This window comes from Diuraphis noxia, unplaced genomic scaffold (genome assembly GCF_037042655.1).
Source record: "Diuraphis noxia isolate RWA-SAM2 unplaced genomic scaffold, SU_Dnox_SAM2 contig0001, whole genome shotgun sequence".
Taxonomy (NCBI): domain Eukaryota; kingdom Metazoa; phylum Arthropoda; class Insecta; order Hemiptera; family Aphididae; genus Diuraphis; species Diuraphis noxia.
In genome coordinates, this window is record NW_028301711.1 from 69987394 (window position 1) to 70005396 (window position 18003).

At 27.1% G+C, this 18003-nt stretch overlaps 1 protein-coding gene across 1 annotated transcript; it reads right to left on the reverse strand.

Moving 5' to 3' along the window:
* Positions 1 to 8087: 8087 nt before the first annotated feature.
* Positions 8088 to 8517, reverse strand: LOC149061501 (uncharacterized). Its single transcript, XM_089216868.1, has 2 exons — positions 8392 to 8517; positions 8088 to 8312 (listed from the first exon to the last, which is right to left on the reverse strand). The coding sequence occupies exons 1-2, from the start codon at positions 8515 to 8517 to the stop codon at positions 8088 to 8090; spliced, it is 351 nt and encodes a 116-aa protein (XP_089072994.1).
* Between the last annotated feature and the right edge of the window lie 9486 nt (positions 8518 to 18003).

Here is an 18003-nt window from a genome sequence, read left to right on the forward strand (position 1 = left end):
TGATTTTTGGTGCTATTTGAGTCAGTATAAACACACAAAATCAGTGTATAAGGTGATATCTCCAAGAAATATATAATTTAAATCTGAACTACCTACTATAAATTCATTAATCATAAATAACTAATTAGGATAGCCTTTAAGATATCTTTTAATTTGAATACAGATATATTATATAATACATTTTAAATTCAAAGTAATTTTATGCAAAATGTATAGTTTATATTTTTCTAACTTGAATATGTCAGTTTCAACTAGAATTATTCTACTTCTCAAAAAATAAACAATGTATATAAAATAAGTGAATATAATATTGAATTTGGTGACAGGGATCATTTAAATATAGTTTTAAATTTATTTATGCAATATGATATTCCTATATTCATTTTTATCATTTATTATGGTTGTTACGATAAGTATGTGAAGTATAATAGAAATTCTTGTTTTTTGTAAACCTTATATATCAATTGCACTCTTCTCAAACTTTGTTCTTTCGTAGTTAAAATTATTATTTATTTATTTGATTAAATTTTAATTGATTGATTGATTTAAAAAGGATATTTTAATCTAATTATTTTAAATTTGAACCTCCCCTCTTAGAAACTAACCGTTGTCCGCTCTGCAAATCAAGGCTTTTGGAGACATTAATTTATTACTTTATTTAAATAATTTGATTCTTAAAAGGTAATAAATATAAATATTATTATTATTTATAAGTCTCCTCTTACAAATAGTTATATGCATAATGTATTGAATTGTACACTGTCAAATTGACAACCAACATGGTAAATAACGCGCTTTACAATAGTTTCTTTAATAAATTGTTAAATCGAATAAAAATTTCAAAATATTTTGATTATTTTTGAACGATTTATAAACTTTTTAAATTTTCAAAGTTTTTAATTTTTTTCTCTAAGCATTGATAAAAAAATTGCATTTATATCTAAGATTTACAAATATGATACAAGGCCATGACTTTTTTACATAAACAATTTTAGTTCAAAATTGGACAAAAATGATAAAATTTAACAAAATTCACAAATTATTTTGTAATATAAATGAACAAAAAGTTATATAGACAAAGATTGAAAATTTCAACAAACCTTCTATAATTATTTCATTTTTTAAGTAATGATCTAAAAATAGATATTTTAAGTCTATTGTAGGTAGTTATTATATAGTATAAACAAATCAATTCTTTAATATTATGACAATTTTTATCCCCCCCCCCCCCATCACAACATAAATAATCCTTGTATCCTGATCTCATTGACACGGGTAGTACTAGTGTGTTACTGATCTCATTCTTAATAAGTATAATAATAAAAAAACAACACAACTCAGTTCATCATAGTAAGTTTATTTTTAATTTAACAATCCATATTGATTACCTACTGGATTGGATAATCTTTAGGAAAATCAGCTAATACACGTCCAACTGTAAAAACAAAAATAATTATTGAAGCAACTATTATTTTGTGTGTTTCGTGGATTTAAGATTCAAAAGTTGAAGTATATCTAACGGATTCTAATCCAGCATAATACTTAAATTAAGTAACTTAATGATATTTGAGTTAAAAGAGTGCATAGAGAAAATAAAGCATAGTAGAAGGCCATAATTTCAGATTAAAAAATGAAATTAATTAGGTTATTGCAAATTTTCCTTTGAATCATTAATATGTTATATAATTTATTTAGATACTTGTTAGGAATTAGAATAACATCTAACAATTTCAATATTATCTACTCTATGTGTTTTAAATTGCACTCTTTTATCTTTAAATCTCACCAGTAAAGTATTTTAAGCAGATACTTACTTAGGGGATAATAGTATAAAGAATAATTAATGAGACTTGATTTTCCGTCTGAATCTGTAGATTCTGCAGTAGTCACTGCAAATTGGGAATTAGATCTGCAATTTACAAAAATTAATTTATTTCTGAATAAATAATACATTGATTGGTAATTTTCCATTGAGAACAGTTTGGTTGGGTGTTTTGACCAAACATTATTAGCCTGTTTGGGTGATTGAAACTGGTTTTACCTGGTGACTTTACTATGGACGTTCTTAAAAATTGTGTTTGTTTTTGAATATTTCTACCCCGGATCTACATCACAAGTAGAATTATCTATTTTATGTTTTAATATCAGTAATTCTAGCCATAATACTGAATTTCGAAAACATTATGTTTTTAAAATGTAATAAAAAATTATTTAATAAATAAAAAATAAAAATGATTATAAACCTGCTATGTGTCTATTGGCTATAATACCTACATTGCTTAAAAACCAAAAGTATATGAAAAGTATTGCGAATACTTTAATAAAAAATTTGAGTAGTGTTCGAACTATGATACAATTTGAGTATTTGAATAGTATTTAAATACATAAAAAATAAATATATTTGCAGAGTATTTACCGAAATACTTTTTAAATGTATTCTTTACAGGTCTGGACTTAGATATATATTTAGAAGGTTAGGTTAGGTTTGGAAATTTTAGAATAAATGAAAAATTACATACATCTGTGGTTCAGGAGCGCAATAATATTGTTTTAGGTATTTTCGTTTGCATGGAACTGAACAACATTCATTCACTATCCCTCTTGTTTTTCTGGTTTGTTGACTACCTGAAAATCAATATAAATAATTAGACAAAAATTTAATAAACCTATAATCATAATAAAATATTATATAATTGTTTATTGTATAAGTAAGTAATTCATACATTAAAATTCTTTATTTTACAGTAAATTTTATTATATTGTAATGTAAAGTAGGTAAAATTTATGTTTTAGGTGATTATAAAAAAAAAAAAATCTATTACTAATTAAGGTTAATTTTCTACCTATAAAAGATGTTTTTTAACTTGCACAAATTTCAAACATGTCAATAATATTATCATACATTTTTTTAAGTTTTAGTGCCTTTTTAAAATTACTGACACTCTTTACTTCCTTAACTATCCACCATAGTAAAAATAGTCGTTCATGTGGGACCTTTAGTAAATCAATGGCAGTAGTTTGGGTAAAGAGCTGGATAATAATGTGATTATAGCGTAGTATTATAATAGTATGATTAAATAGTAGGTAATATTACTTGTATAATTCTAATATATATTCAAATCATTTTGATAGTTAAAATTTGAGATAAAAAAAAATTGAAATTACAATAAAAGATGGACTTTTTAAATCACCCATTAAAATAAATAAATATTTCATTTCTAAAGCCTATAAATAAATCATGTAGGTATATATTAATAAGTAAACAACTTATTTGTCTTCGTACTTATTACTCTGCCCTTTTCAATAAAATAACAAAAAGTATTTCAAAAAAGTTTCTAAAGCTAATTCAATCATTATGAAATTAAACTTCCTGAGCGTCGTATAAAGTACTTGGGTAAAGGTATTCAAATATTTTTTAAAGGGTACTAGAACAAAATATTTTGAACATTCTCTTGAAGTATCTGTATTCAAAATCAAATACTAATTTTCCATTATTTGTTTAAGTTTACTTATACATTTTCCATTTTAGTTTTAATTTTTTTTTAATTGAGTAAAAAAATGAGACTGGATTCAGATTTTATTTTACAGTGAATGATACTCTGTTGAAATCCTAATACTTGAACAAAAGTATCAAGTGTATGTTTTGATAGTTACACCAAATGATATTGTGCAAAATTATCTCTCAAATTAACGTAATACATGAAAATCAGGTTTGTGTAATTAACTATTAGGTTAGAACAATAAAAATTTACTTTTACAATATTACCTCACAATATAATATGAATGTTAAAAAAAGCAATATTTTACAGTTTCGAGTTAATAATAACTAAGATGGGGTTTATAGCCGAGATTCGTCCAATGAATAATACTAGTTATCATTGATAATTATATACTATAGAGTAATTATATTTACCTTTATCTTCATTATAACGCCCATTGCAAATTATTGACATTTCAATAGCCAATTTTCCACCACAGAATTGCACTGGTTTTTCCCAGTAGGTTTTGTTGTTGATAATAGGCAACCCCAAAACTGCATTAGCACAAACTAACATTATTGTAATAAAAAATAAAACCTTCATGATTATCTGAAACATTCAACATATACTGTGGAATATATACCTATTATAAACAAAACAAAAAAATGAATTAAATTGCTTATTCAATAAAAAAAAAATAATATTAGTATGTATTGCTCTTGTTCATTATTTAATCAATATTTTTAATGAAGATCAATTGATATACTATTATATTATACTTTTAACACAATTTAAATACAGTTCTAAAAATTGATGTATGTAGCAATAGTGGTGTACACAGATATTTTCAATGAGATGGGTTATGTAAATCATTCATGTGTATATTGTATATGTCACATCCACATAGTAAAATCACTTGTTTCATGAAATGGAATATCCAAAATAGTGAAAATCGTCCAGATAGTGAATACATTTGACGAAAACACATTATATGGACATTGCCTATATGGCTATATGTGTACTTTGTGTTAGTATTATATTTGAATCAAGATTGCTATGTTATTTAGCAATAAATAATTAAATAATATTATATTACTATAATTGTATTTTATTTTATTGTATTGTATTGTATTATATGATATATAATATAATTATTCATTGCTTAATAACATAACAATCTTGTTTTATCTGTAATAATTACACTAAGTATACAATATAGGTATTGTTTATATAATGGGTTAGTTTTACATTAATAAATGCCACGGATAATTTAACTTAAAGAGCAGTTTGTTTATGGCGAATAATAGTAACATACCTTTATCGAGAAGATTCACTGTGTAGACTATATTTGATGGCTCGCTTTATCTGGTAGAAGAGTAACAAATTAGTTGTATAAACACTGTAGCTTAGGTAATTAAATTGTGATGCTTCAAGGTATAGCGCAGAATACGTAATGCGAGCAAGGTATGGCCCTACTTATGTATATCAGGACTCTAGGTAGAGAAGGTGTAGTATAAGTGGGGATTAAATGATCACACTCACGTGACAACGGTCCCTTAGGTGTAGGAGCGCATCAGAGTTCCTATTGTTACCTATTGTTCATTTCTACTGCTGAAATAAAATTCCACGTGTTTATTTAACATATAGGTACTTACGTATACCTACGAATATTAATATCACATAATATGTCCACGCCATATAAGATTTTTTTCGGCAGATACCTACCTGGAAGATAATCATATAGAATAGGCACAACGAGTGTAGTGAAATCGATAATAAGTGTAAATTTATAAAAGTCCAATCATTAAGGTTAAGGACGTCGTCTTCGCATTCGCTGTCTCTGTCTTTAAAACGTTGTAAATTGTACATCCCCTGTAATTTGTTTAAATCTGTTATTCGGTAGCCGGTAGGTAGTTAAATGGATAATGCATTAAGCTAAGAATTTAGGGTTTTTATTGATCAAATTATGATTCAACCGTTCAGTATGTCGGTCCCGCATTGTATAGTTCACAGTCAACTAGGTACCAGCCGCACCAATCTAGGGAAGGATGCAACGAACTTTGTAAATGTAGGAGAGACAGTATTTCGTGGAAATTCTTAATATTAGGGAAACACGAAATCATGTGGTCATACGACTATAAAAGATCATTGATAGGGGCACATAAGGTGTGGGATTATACATCAATACTAAAGTTCCAAGAACCAATGTTATAATGTAATATCATAATATATAGTTTTACATAATAATAATATTCATAATAATATAAATTATCGAGGTCTGCAGCTGCACGGGATGCACCTTTTGACTTGTATGTGGGCGAGTAACATTTCCCGTCAGTCTAGATAACTATACCACATCCGTGAGAGCAGCGACAAGAGCAAGTAGACTATGGTGAGTAGAGGGTAGCTCTATATAAGGGACCCCGAAACGGCCTGTATTCAGACGCGACTTGACCAGACTAGCCAGAGCACCTTCACGCCAGTCTGTTCTTTAAATCAATTAAATTGAACTTAGAAAATATTCGAGTCAAACCAAATTTATTCTAGTTTTTCAGAATACTTAATTATTTAAATAAATTCAGCTTTCATGTTTTAAATAAATGTATATGTTTTGTACTTTTGTCAAAATATATAATCCAATAATTTAATTAAGAAGAATTCCACGTTGTTTAAATTAACTCAAGAGTCACCTTCCAAACATCATCCTTGACTACTGACACCTGTAGGCGACGTGATCACTACATGTTTAAGAAACCCTCTAGTTTTCATTTCAACAAGTTCAGATTTATTAGTGTTTATTTCTGAATTATTATTTTATAATCTACCGATACATGTGCACTTATTATTTTAACTTAAATTTTTGGCTATGTATCTGTAAATTTTAAAGTTAATATTTTATTTTATAAAAATATTTAAAAGAACATAAATACCTATATTTTTTATCATATTTATCATATTATTTTTTCTATATTTACATAAATAAGTAAGCATTGTTCAAAATGTATTTAAAAAGTACCTAATGATTTTAGTAAGTCTTATCTTACCCTCCTAAATAATATATAACACATTCAAAAACAGTGTTTTTTGTATAATCATGCTTAAGAAAAATATCTTCTGGATTTTTATCACCTTCTATTAAAATATCAATTTTTTAACTTTTTCTTTTCTTACTGATGTAACATTTATACACTATTTTAAATCAGTAGTTTCTAATATTAATGTTTTTTTAATAGTTGTATAAGTACAATGTATATTATAATTTATTTACTGTGGACAAATTTATAACATTTATGTAGACATTAATAAATTCATGAGAAATATTATACCTTCATCTACTTTACAATTTCCACTTTTAGGAGGTTTTAACAATGAATATACATTTAATATCCTGTATAACTGTAAAAAGATGGGCGTCGATGGATAATCATTAGGTCCTGCAATTTGCCTTAAAACGTCAAAGAATTTCTGGTATTGAAACCAAAATTAAATATAATTATTAACTATATTATTATTAATCAAGTTTAAAATATGGGTGCAATTGTATACCTCTAAATTATCCTGATTCATTTTGGATGTCAAAAACGTAAGAAAAATTGCATTTTCATAATGTAATATCAATATAATATTGAATTGTTACTCTCAATCCTTCTGCAGTATGATGGGTAAGAAATTCATCAGCTGTAATATTATTACCATCATCATAATTCGAATCCCAAGAATCAAGACATTGTTTTCCTTCATTTAATACCCATATAACAAAAAATTAGTTGGTATTATAGGCATAAATAAAAATTATTTTATAAGTACGACAGTAAAAACATCTAAATCATGGGAATTTCGTTTGATATCTTCCTTTGGAAATTCTCAACTCATAGCATCAAAAAGATAAAAAATTTAACATTAATGTGAATAGTTCAGTTTTGACTGAATCTTTAAAAATGTCAGGCTCTCTCTATAAAAACGTAATCCAACTGCTACTGAGTTCAGGGGCGGACTGGCCTGGCGGGACACCGGGAGTTTTCCCGGTGGCCCGTTACAATAATAGATTAAATGGCCTGATAATATTTTAGAAATTAAAAATATAGTATACGAAAAAACATATAAGTATAATAACATAATGCATAAATTGGATTTTAAGTATCACATTAATCGATAATATTATAATATTACTACGAAGCACAGAAGAGTCCGATAAGCTATTATTATTAGCTCCATAAGCTATATTTCGTTTAAACAATTTATACTATGTACCGTCTGTAGTCTGTATACATGTACGATATATATATATACAGAAATAAATATATAATATAAGCGATAAGCCGTACAGCTCGTTTAGTGATTTATTTATAAATTATAAACTATTATATTATTATTATATATAGTTATACTTGTAACGTGTAAGTTGTAATAATATAATATAATACTTATACTCTTGGTAGTATTTTGATTTAAATTTTTTTTTTTGTTTACCAAACACTGACAAAGGATATGTCTGAAAAGTGATGAACATAATTCATAATTAACATTTATGTCAAGTAAATATTGCTTATTTTACATGTTGGTTATAAGGCTATTCAACAGTAAAAAACTATAAATAAGAACATAAAATTAAATAAGAAATATTACAAGAGTATTATTTAGACTTACTGACAAAATAGGTTGTGCAGGGCCTGTGTTCAAGTCACCTAAATCTTTTACCGAATTTGGTTCTATATGTCCTGAGTCTTTAATTACGCATTCATTTATTTCAGCATGATTATTAGTATCATAAATATCAGGATCATCAGCTGAATCTGAATCATTTGTTTGAGGTAAAATTGACTTCAATTGTATCTAGTTAAGGATTTAATTGAGATGTTTAAATAATATAGGTACCACTTAATATTTTTTCAATTGTAAATAAAAAAATTACCGTTTGCAAATTGGATTCCAAAAACTTTTTTTTTGGTTCTTGAGAGTGATTATCATTTATTTTACTAACAATATTATTGCTTTTATTTTTGGCATATTGTTTTTTATTATTAAATATACTAAACATAATGACCGTAAAATAAATTGTAAATTTATTTCGTAAATCAAACTAATTATAATGTAATTATAAAAACAATAAAATACACCAATTACACTTCTCAATCACTAAATGAATTATTAAATGAGATGGTAATACACTAATTGTCACTTATACTTATACACTTTAAATAGAGCATGGATGTAAAATGCAAATGAAAAAAGAAAAGAACACACTAACACAGTTGTAGTACGGACAGTACAGTACAAATAAGAAATATTGAAAAATCATCTTAAATTATTCAGAACAAGGAAAATCCGTCACATTTCTATTTATAAAATTATTTTACTTAAATCACTGGTAATAGTTGTAATAGTTGTATTACACCCGTCCTACTAGCTTTAACTGTTGCACAAACTGCAGCCGTAACTTGTTTCACACTATTATCGCAATATTCGATATCTATTATCATTTTTTTTCATATCACACATGATTGTGTTCTATTGCGATTTATGTAAACAAAAATGTATTATTTCAAGTATTTCAATAATTTGCTTGTTTTCAATTCATATTTCATATTAGACGGGCTTGAGAGGCTAAAGGGTGGGCTAAGCCCACCCAAGCCCCCCCCCCCCTATTTACGTCTATGGTTTATGTTGATGTCCGTGGAGAAGCGAACATTAGCTTCTATAGATGACGATATTTTAATCGACAGAATCGGGGAAACTAGTGAAGTTATGAAAAAAAACCTAATTATATAAAAAAGGAATTACTTTAAGACTTAATTTTAATATAAATGTATTATATTCGAATGTGTACACCATATCGTCTATAGGTATCTATAAAAAAAATATCATATATAATATTAGGTACCTACATAAAATGTTGGAAATATTTTTAAAGTAATAAAGGTTTTTTATCATTATTATTATTTTTTTTTTTGCATACTTATGGCCAAATCGTTGGTCCTCTATTAATTTTTGGCCTGGCAAAAAAAATTCCCGGCCTGAAATATTCACCCAGTCCGCCCCTGACTGAGTTACTGGAAATAAATGGTATAGTTATTTTATTTCTAATAAATTTTGGCATTATTCTTGTTTTATTATAATAATTGTGTATAATATAATAAATACTTAACATTTTAGAATCAAAAAATGTATATATTGCTATATTTATTAAATTTGTAAGTAGAGAGTTATTATAATTTACCTGAGTAGTATACTTAACTTTAATTTTAGTGATATTAGATAAAATCACACGGTTTTTTGTTATTTTAGGACAGACTTTTCCCAAATTGATTTTCTCAATTTTAAACAATTAATAGTACTTCCATTTTATAAAAGATTTTGAATGATGAATCTAAAATATCTGTATGTACAATAATTAAAACAAATATAACATACAATTTAACTTTTGAATATGACTATTACTTTTAACTGCTTTTTATCATGTAAACGATTTCTTATGGTTTTTATTAGATGCGGTTAGGCTTCACTAAACAAAAAAAGTTTCCATTTTCATTATATGGATTTAAAAAATAACATTTTTACATTTAGAATGCCACCAACGACCGTTAGCTTCAATTACATTGATTCCAAGACATTTTGTATTATTTTTTAATATTGATATTATTGAGTTCATGAATACTATTTTGAATGTCCATTAAATTTAAAGGATTGTAATGATTAATAATTTTAAAATCATATGCATTTAGTCTTTTAGTGTTAATTTGATATATAATTTCAGAATTTATAATAAAAATTCAAATTTATGAATAATGAACATATAGTGTTAGGGCCGGAAGCATATAATGTTAATACGCGCACTCCGGACACCTTTGTTGTTCACCACTAACACCTAGGTCTTAAATATGCGAGGACTAGCTGGGTGTGTAGTGGTGTAATAGCTCGAACAGCAGTGGTCGGGATTGCCGGGCAAATACTGTCGAGCTACGTAATGCGTGTTGTGAATTGTGTGTATTTGTGTATGAATGTGTGTATGTATGTGGGTGTGTACAATAAAACAAATAATAATAAATGGTAACAAAGTTTCTAGTAATAAGTTGCTGTTGCTGTATAATACACAATAATAATAATTGCACAAATATATAATAAAATCACAGCAACACAAATGTATAAAAAATATAATATTAATAAATCACGGCCCTTATGGCTAAGTAATATAAATATAGTAATGCAAATGTGCAGCCCTTGTGGTTGACAATACAAATATAATGAATCGGCCCTTCTGGCCCAATAGAGTAAAGGTATATGCTTGGCCCTTATGGCACGAACCAAAACAAATAGTGATAAGCACAGCTATCAGAGCTGATGCTCGTGTAAAAATAATTCTGGCTTAACAATTAAATAAGTATAATAAATATGTATAGCCCTTATGGCACAATGGAATATGATAATAAATAATAATATATACCTATATAGCCCTTTTGGCTCAACTAAATATATATAAATTGACCAGCTATTTAAGCTGTCATCAAATGTAAATAATGTGACCCTTCTGGTCCAACAATATAAAAATAAGTATAATAATTAAAATCTGTTACATAGATGCACGGCCCTTATGACCAAACAGAATAAATATATAAATTAGGTAGCTATCAGAGCTGTAAGCTTATATAGAAAAATTGTAATATAAAAATAATACGCGGCCCTTCTGGCACGACACAATATAGTAAACATGTAATAATAAAAATAAAACTCACAAGTTGTCGGTGCACTGCTGGCCAGCTGTTACCGGTACCTATATAATTCTCAGCTTAATAATAATAAAAGCAATAAATGCCAATAATATATACAGTGATGATAACAATAATATAATAATATTTGGCCTTTATGGCTTACAATAGTAAGATAATATAAATATATGATGTCTTTAGTAATTAGCACCAAGAAAACAATAATTATAGGGTAAGGCCCTTCTGACACGACAATATAATGGCTGCATCCGAATTGCGTGCCAAAAAAAAAAACGATGTTGGTTGACAACCGAATTGCGTGCGCGTATTTTTCGGAACAGGTTCGAATTGCGTGCGCGTATTTTTCGTGACAGATTCGAATTGCACGCGTAAAAGTTTGAATATATAGACGACCGGTTTTTGCCGATCATTTGAGTTTGTACTGTAGTAAATATAATAAAATTCGATAGTTATATGGGTTTTCTCCGAGGAATGAGATTAGATTAGTGAATAGCGATTAGAAATGATCATAAGTTGATAAGTATGTAACAATATATATACAATTTATAATTTTCGACAATCAGTTAATAGTTAGCGATCTGACGATCAAAACGTCAAAACGTCAAAATGGAAATTAGTGTTATGTTTAGCGAGAAAAATAAAAAATTATACTTAATTGATGGCTATAAATTTCATTTTAACAAATATTTAAATAATAATATTCAAAGATGGGCATGCACAAAACGTATGTGTAAATCATTTTTTAAATTAAATGAAAATAGTGAAATTATTTTTAGTGTTTTAAATCACGACCACGAAAAAGACGATGTCAATATTTTAACTCGGTAAAAAGTAAGTAATAAATTGAAACGTAAAGCTTTGGAGGATCCGTTTGAAAAGCCATGTAAGATTTTACACCGAGAATTACGTGAAGGAGATATAAGTAGTCTAACTACTACAGACACGATGCGTATTAGAAAAAATATTCACTATGCACGTTCAAGTATGATTCCAAAGTTGCCTACAAATTTAGATGAACTACATTTGGCTCTAACAAATTTAGGCGAAATCAAAACAAATCGAGATGAATTATTTTTGTTAATTAATAATTCAGAAAAAAATATAATAGCATTTTCAACACAAACTAATTTGAAATATTTAACTGAATGTGCCGTTTTATATATTGATGGTACGTTTAAAAGTTGTCCGAAACCATTTTATCAATTATTTATTATTCATGGAGCTAAAAATTCAAATTATACCCCGCTAGTATTTTTTTTATTAACGGGTAAAACTACAAAAATATATGAAGATGCATTTTCTGATTTGTTAGATAAAATTGGTGAATTAAATTTGACTTTTACACCACGTATAATTTACGCTGATTTTGAACAAGCTATTCACTTGGCAATTTCAAAGATTTTTCCCGAAGTAGTTCGTAAAGGCTGTCGCTTTCACTTGGGCCAGACTATGTGGAGAAAAATCCAATCACTTGGCCTAAGTAAGAACTTTAAAAAGAAATCAGAAATTGGCCATTTTTTAAAAGTATGCTTTGGATTATCCTTTTTAGAACCTGAGGAAGTTCAAAAATGTTTTTCTGAAGATCTTATGACTATAAAACCAAATAATCAGCAATTAAATGCTTTTTGTGACTTTTTTGAAAAAAATTACATTTTACAAAGCAGTAAATTTCCACCATCAATATGGGCGGAGTTTTCTAACAGTTTAATGCGTACTACTAATGCTTGTGAAGCGTTTCATTCGAAACTCAATAGTATGTTCTACTCTTCGTATCCAAATATTTTTCAATTTTTAGAAGTTTTAAAAAATGTACAAGCTGACATTTACATCAAAATGCGTTGCTCAAATCAAACACATAAACGACGGATGACTGTGGAAAAGGAAAATTATATTCATGAAATTATGCGTCAGTATAAAGATCAAGTTATAACCCGTTTGGAGTTTGTAGAAATTTTGGCATACAAAAATTTGCCAGTTTAATTTTTAATTTTTATATTATTTTTATACTTATATTTTTAAATCATTTGTATATGTATTTGTTTGCTAATATTTTTCGACTTAACAATTTTTTATATTATTTTAATGTATAAACACAAAATGTATTATTGATTATAATTTTTTAAATTCGTAAAAATATAAACTTATAAAAAAATATGCACTAAAAATTGGTAAATTTAAAAAAATCTACGGCACGCAATTCGGTTGTGTCGCGAGAAAACCGCGCACGCAACTCGGTCCTGTCACGAGAAAATCGCGCACGCAATTCATCCTAAATAATGATATTCGCACGCAATTCGGAAACACCGAATATAATATATAAAAAAAAACAATAATGGCAAACAACCTTTGAATAAGACGAGACAAAAAAGTCACGGCGACGGCGGCCGTGCTAATAATATTTGCGCAGCCGATAGCGGCGATTATCTATATATTATATAATGGTTATATAATTCACACGGGACACAATTTAAAACATACAAAAATAAAACAATAATTATAACGGTAATAATTATGTGTGTGTGTGTGTGTGACCAGCTGTCCTCCGCGACCGGTAATATTTATAATTTATATTGTTCTTCGGCGTCAACATATAGATTATTAAATTATATTTATAATATTAATATGATTATGTTAATTATTTATATTAAACACACATCTTTACTTAAAGTCAACTGTTTTTCTAAATACCTTTGGCTACAGTTATAAAATTTATTTAAAGTAAAGAATGCTACAGCAACTGTAGGGGAGCATGGGGCTATATGATACACTTTTGGTTTTTTCATATTTTACACAAAACTGATATAGCAAATCAATTTGATACACATGTAATGATTGATATGATTATGATAACCAGTGAAAAAAATATATACTTGGAAGTAAAAAATACATTTAAAAAAAAAAAAAATAATTTGTATCACATTACCCCAGGATGGGGCAATGTGTTACAATTGCTGGGGTTAAATGATACAAGTTACTCAATAAACATTTTTATATATTATATAAGTAATGATAAACCTTACTAGACTTGTCCAAACAGTAATTATATTAGATACTAAGTAAGTCCATATTGAAGATGAATATCTAGCTAAAATGTACAATGCATACATAGTGTTATGCAAATATTTAACAGGAAAATAGTTCCAAAAATTAAAATAACAATCACACTTAGAATTTTTTTTTTTTTTTTTGATACTATGTTTGGTGAACACAATTTTTAATAACTTAATTGATAATTAATTAATAATTTTAAAATTTAATTATTGGTTAGTTACTTTAAACTTATTTAAAAATGTGAAGTACTTTAAGTTAATACTTAATACAATATATTTAATAAGAGCAAGTATAACAGAAAAAAACATTTCAAAAAATAACATAAACATAACAATAGAACATAATATAACTTTATACCTAATAAGATACAATTTGAGAAAAAAATTTAAAAGTTAGCTTCCTCTTGAGCATAATAAATATATTTAATGACTTTAATAGTTTGTCATAACTAATATAATATTTAATAACAATAAAAAACAAACAAAATTCATTAATATAAAATTAAACCATATGTTATAATATAGCTGTTTTAAAATAAAAATTTCTTTTTAAACTTAATAATTAAAAATAAGTAATTTAATTAACAAATTATTAAAAAACAAATACAACCTAAATAGAAACTGTAATTAATTCAAATTAAAACTTAAAAGTTATTGCTATTCTTAAAAGTAAAAATTAGTCTGTTAAGCACATTGCACATGTAAAAGTTAATAGATTTTTTTTAGTTGTACACTTTACATGTGCCCAAAGTTTACATGGTAAACACTGAATCCAATCTTTTTCCGAAGCTCTTGATTGAGAATATGGCCCATTACACATCAGACAAAATGTTTCATTCTCTGAGTCATCTCGTTTATCAAATTTTAATATTTTGCATACTTTTATTGGTTTGACCTTGTTTTTTTTTCTTCTCTAGCATTATGTTCTTTTTGGATTTTTTCTTTTTCAGGGGTATCTGTGAGAATAGTAGATTTTCTTTTTCTTCTTTGAATTTTACTGTTTGTTGTACGGACACCAGCTTTTGGGAATAGTCTTATTTGTTCTGGCGATACATAATTATCATATGTTTGATGAGTGTGCATGGTTTGTACTTGTGAAGTGGAAGGACTTTGAATTGGTAGTTCATTAATATTATTTTGATTAGTTTCATCAGCAGTGATAGTATTTAAATTATTTGTTTCTTGTGGTCGATCAGTAATATAACTAGGTAGAAATTCTTCATCAGTGAATATATCTAGGTTATAAGGCCATATACCAGATACTTTAAACCCAGATTGAATATTAGTCATAGTTGCAGCCATGGGTAATGCCTGTTTAACAATAAATGGAATATCATAGATTGACATTGGTCTACCATGATTATTTCTCATCCATGAATCACTAAATTTATGTATGGCTGTTTTAAAAGATCTAAACACAGATCTGTCGAATGGTTGTAATTTATGCGAACAATGTGGGGGGAATGATAATAGTACAACACCATTTAATTTACAAAATTTGAGTACTTCAGTATTTAAATGAGACTCATGATTATCCAAAAGTAAAAAAATAGGTTGATCAATGGATGGCTTTACATTTTTACAAAAATGTTTAATAAATATTAGAAAACCATCACCTGTCATCCAACCTGATGAATTGGCATTTCCTATAGACCCAACTGGACTATTTGTTAAAAACCATGGTTTCATTTTTTTTCGAGGAAAAAGAAACATAGGAGGCACTGTATTACCTATAGCACTGACAGCTAATGCTACGGTTACAAGTGTTCCTCTTTCCCCAGATGTTATAGCTCCAACTTGTTTAGTTCCTTTAACAGCTAAAATTTTAGATGGCCTGTGGACAGTTGTAACTCCAGTTTCATCAACATTATAAATATTATGTGGTTCAAATCTAAAACGATCATATAGTTTACATAAATTTTCAAAAAATGATTTGACATTATGTTTATTAAAGCTAGTTGCTCTACTTAAATTTGTTGCTTGAGGTATTCTTAATGACAAATCTTTATTTCGTTTTAAAAAACAATATAACCAATCCTCACCAGCACTACAGTTATTGTACCAATTATCAGGCATTTTAACATTATTTGCCTTTCCAAATTGAAAAGCCAAACTTCTGAGATCTGTTCCAGAAAGTCCAAAATATATTCTTGATGACTGTTTTGTATAAAGAACCAACTCTGTTTCTTGATTTTGTGTGAATACTGTGTGCTTAGGCCATCCAATTGAAGCTGGTACTTTAATATCTAACAATTAATATAGATAGGTACCAATTATTATTGATAAAGAAAAATACAAATTTAATAAACTTAAATTACTCATTAGGATCAGTTATTTTAGTTTTATATCGCTGTAAAGTCATCACATTTACATTATATTTTTTAGCTGCAGCTCTCAGTGTCATGATACCATCAATCACTTCTTTTACTGCTTTGTCATAAATATGTTGAGGCGTAGCTCCAAAATTGGTTTTTCTTTTATAATTTCTGACCATTGTAACAATCTATTAAGTGATAAGTATATTTAAATTATAATAATAAGTATTTTTATATGCAAAATTTAGTTGCTAGTATTATTAAATTTACATTAATATTTGGTCTTACTAAATTATATTTGAGCAAAACAATTTTAAAAATCTTTTCAATAATAAACACAGATAAATTAATAATTAAATTAAACAAAGACTAAAACAAATTGATTTAAAATATAATCAAATTTTACTATGATATTAATATTTAACGTTATAACAGTTTGCCCAGATCGACCATATTTTAGTATTTTGGTTATAACGCAATCATTTATTTGTACAAATAAATAAACGAAATGAAATATCATTCTGCACAAGATAGACATTATAATAAAATTAAAAAAACTTACCTTTGAGAATAATTGTAGAAAAAAACTTGATCGATAAAACACGTTTTTTTTTTTTTTCAACACATTTTAGTTTTCTTGAGTTATTTATAAAAATACGTTTGTTATTGAACTGGCTTATCAACGATAGTACGCACATCATTGAAGCCGATAAATCCGCGTAATTATTTTAGTGTTACCAACTGTGTAGTACAAATTATTGGTACCGTAACACTTTGCCCCATGTAACACTATGCCCCATGCTCCCCTACATTTAGTACGAACCATTGATATATCAAAGAACAATCTATTTGGTAGAGTAATGGAGCCAATTTAACTCAGCAATGAATTAAATAATGATTCATCTTGTACTATAATTTCATTTACTTTTTCAATGTCTTCTATAACCTAAAAATCAACAAATTTCCAAGTTTGTGTAATTTTTTAGTACCTATAATAGCCCTATAAAGCTGTAGTTATAGAAAACTGAAAAACAAACCGTCAAAATTCTAGTTGGTTTAACATCAGAATACTCATATTCTTCAGGAATACTTATTTTTTTGTTAATATGCTATAGTTATGGTCATGAGTCATGAATCATGAAGTTATGAGTACCTAACTGCACTATTTGATGTTGTATCTACTACCTAGTAAAAGTTTAAAAGAGATATTCAACTGTTAATTTACATTTAAGAGAACTTATAAGTATTCACTAAAATAACTAACTTTCTCATGATCAGTATTAATTATATTAGTACAGCTTCAGTTTTCAGCCTTGGTCTTTTTAAACAAATCTAGCCACAAATATATAAGAAATATACTTAATTTTAAATAAAATAATTTAATAAAGGTCTTTTAAAACTCACAGAATATTTACTGTTGCCATTACCAGACACC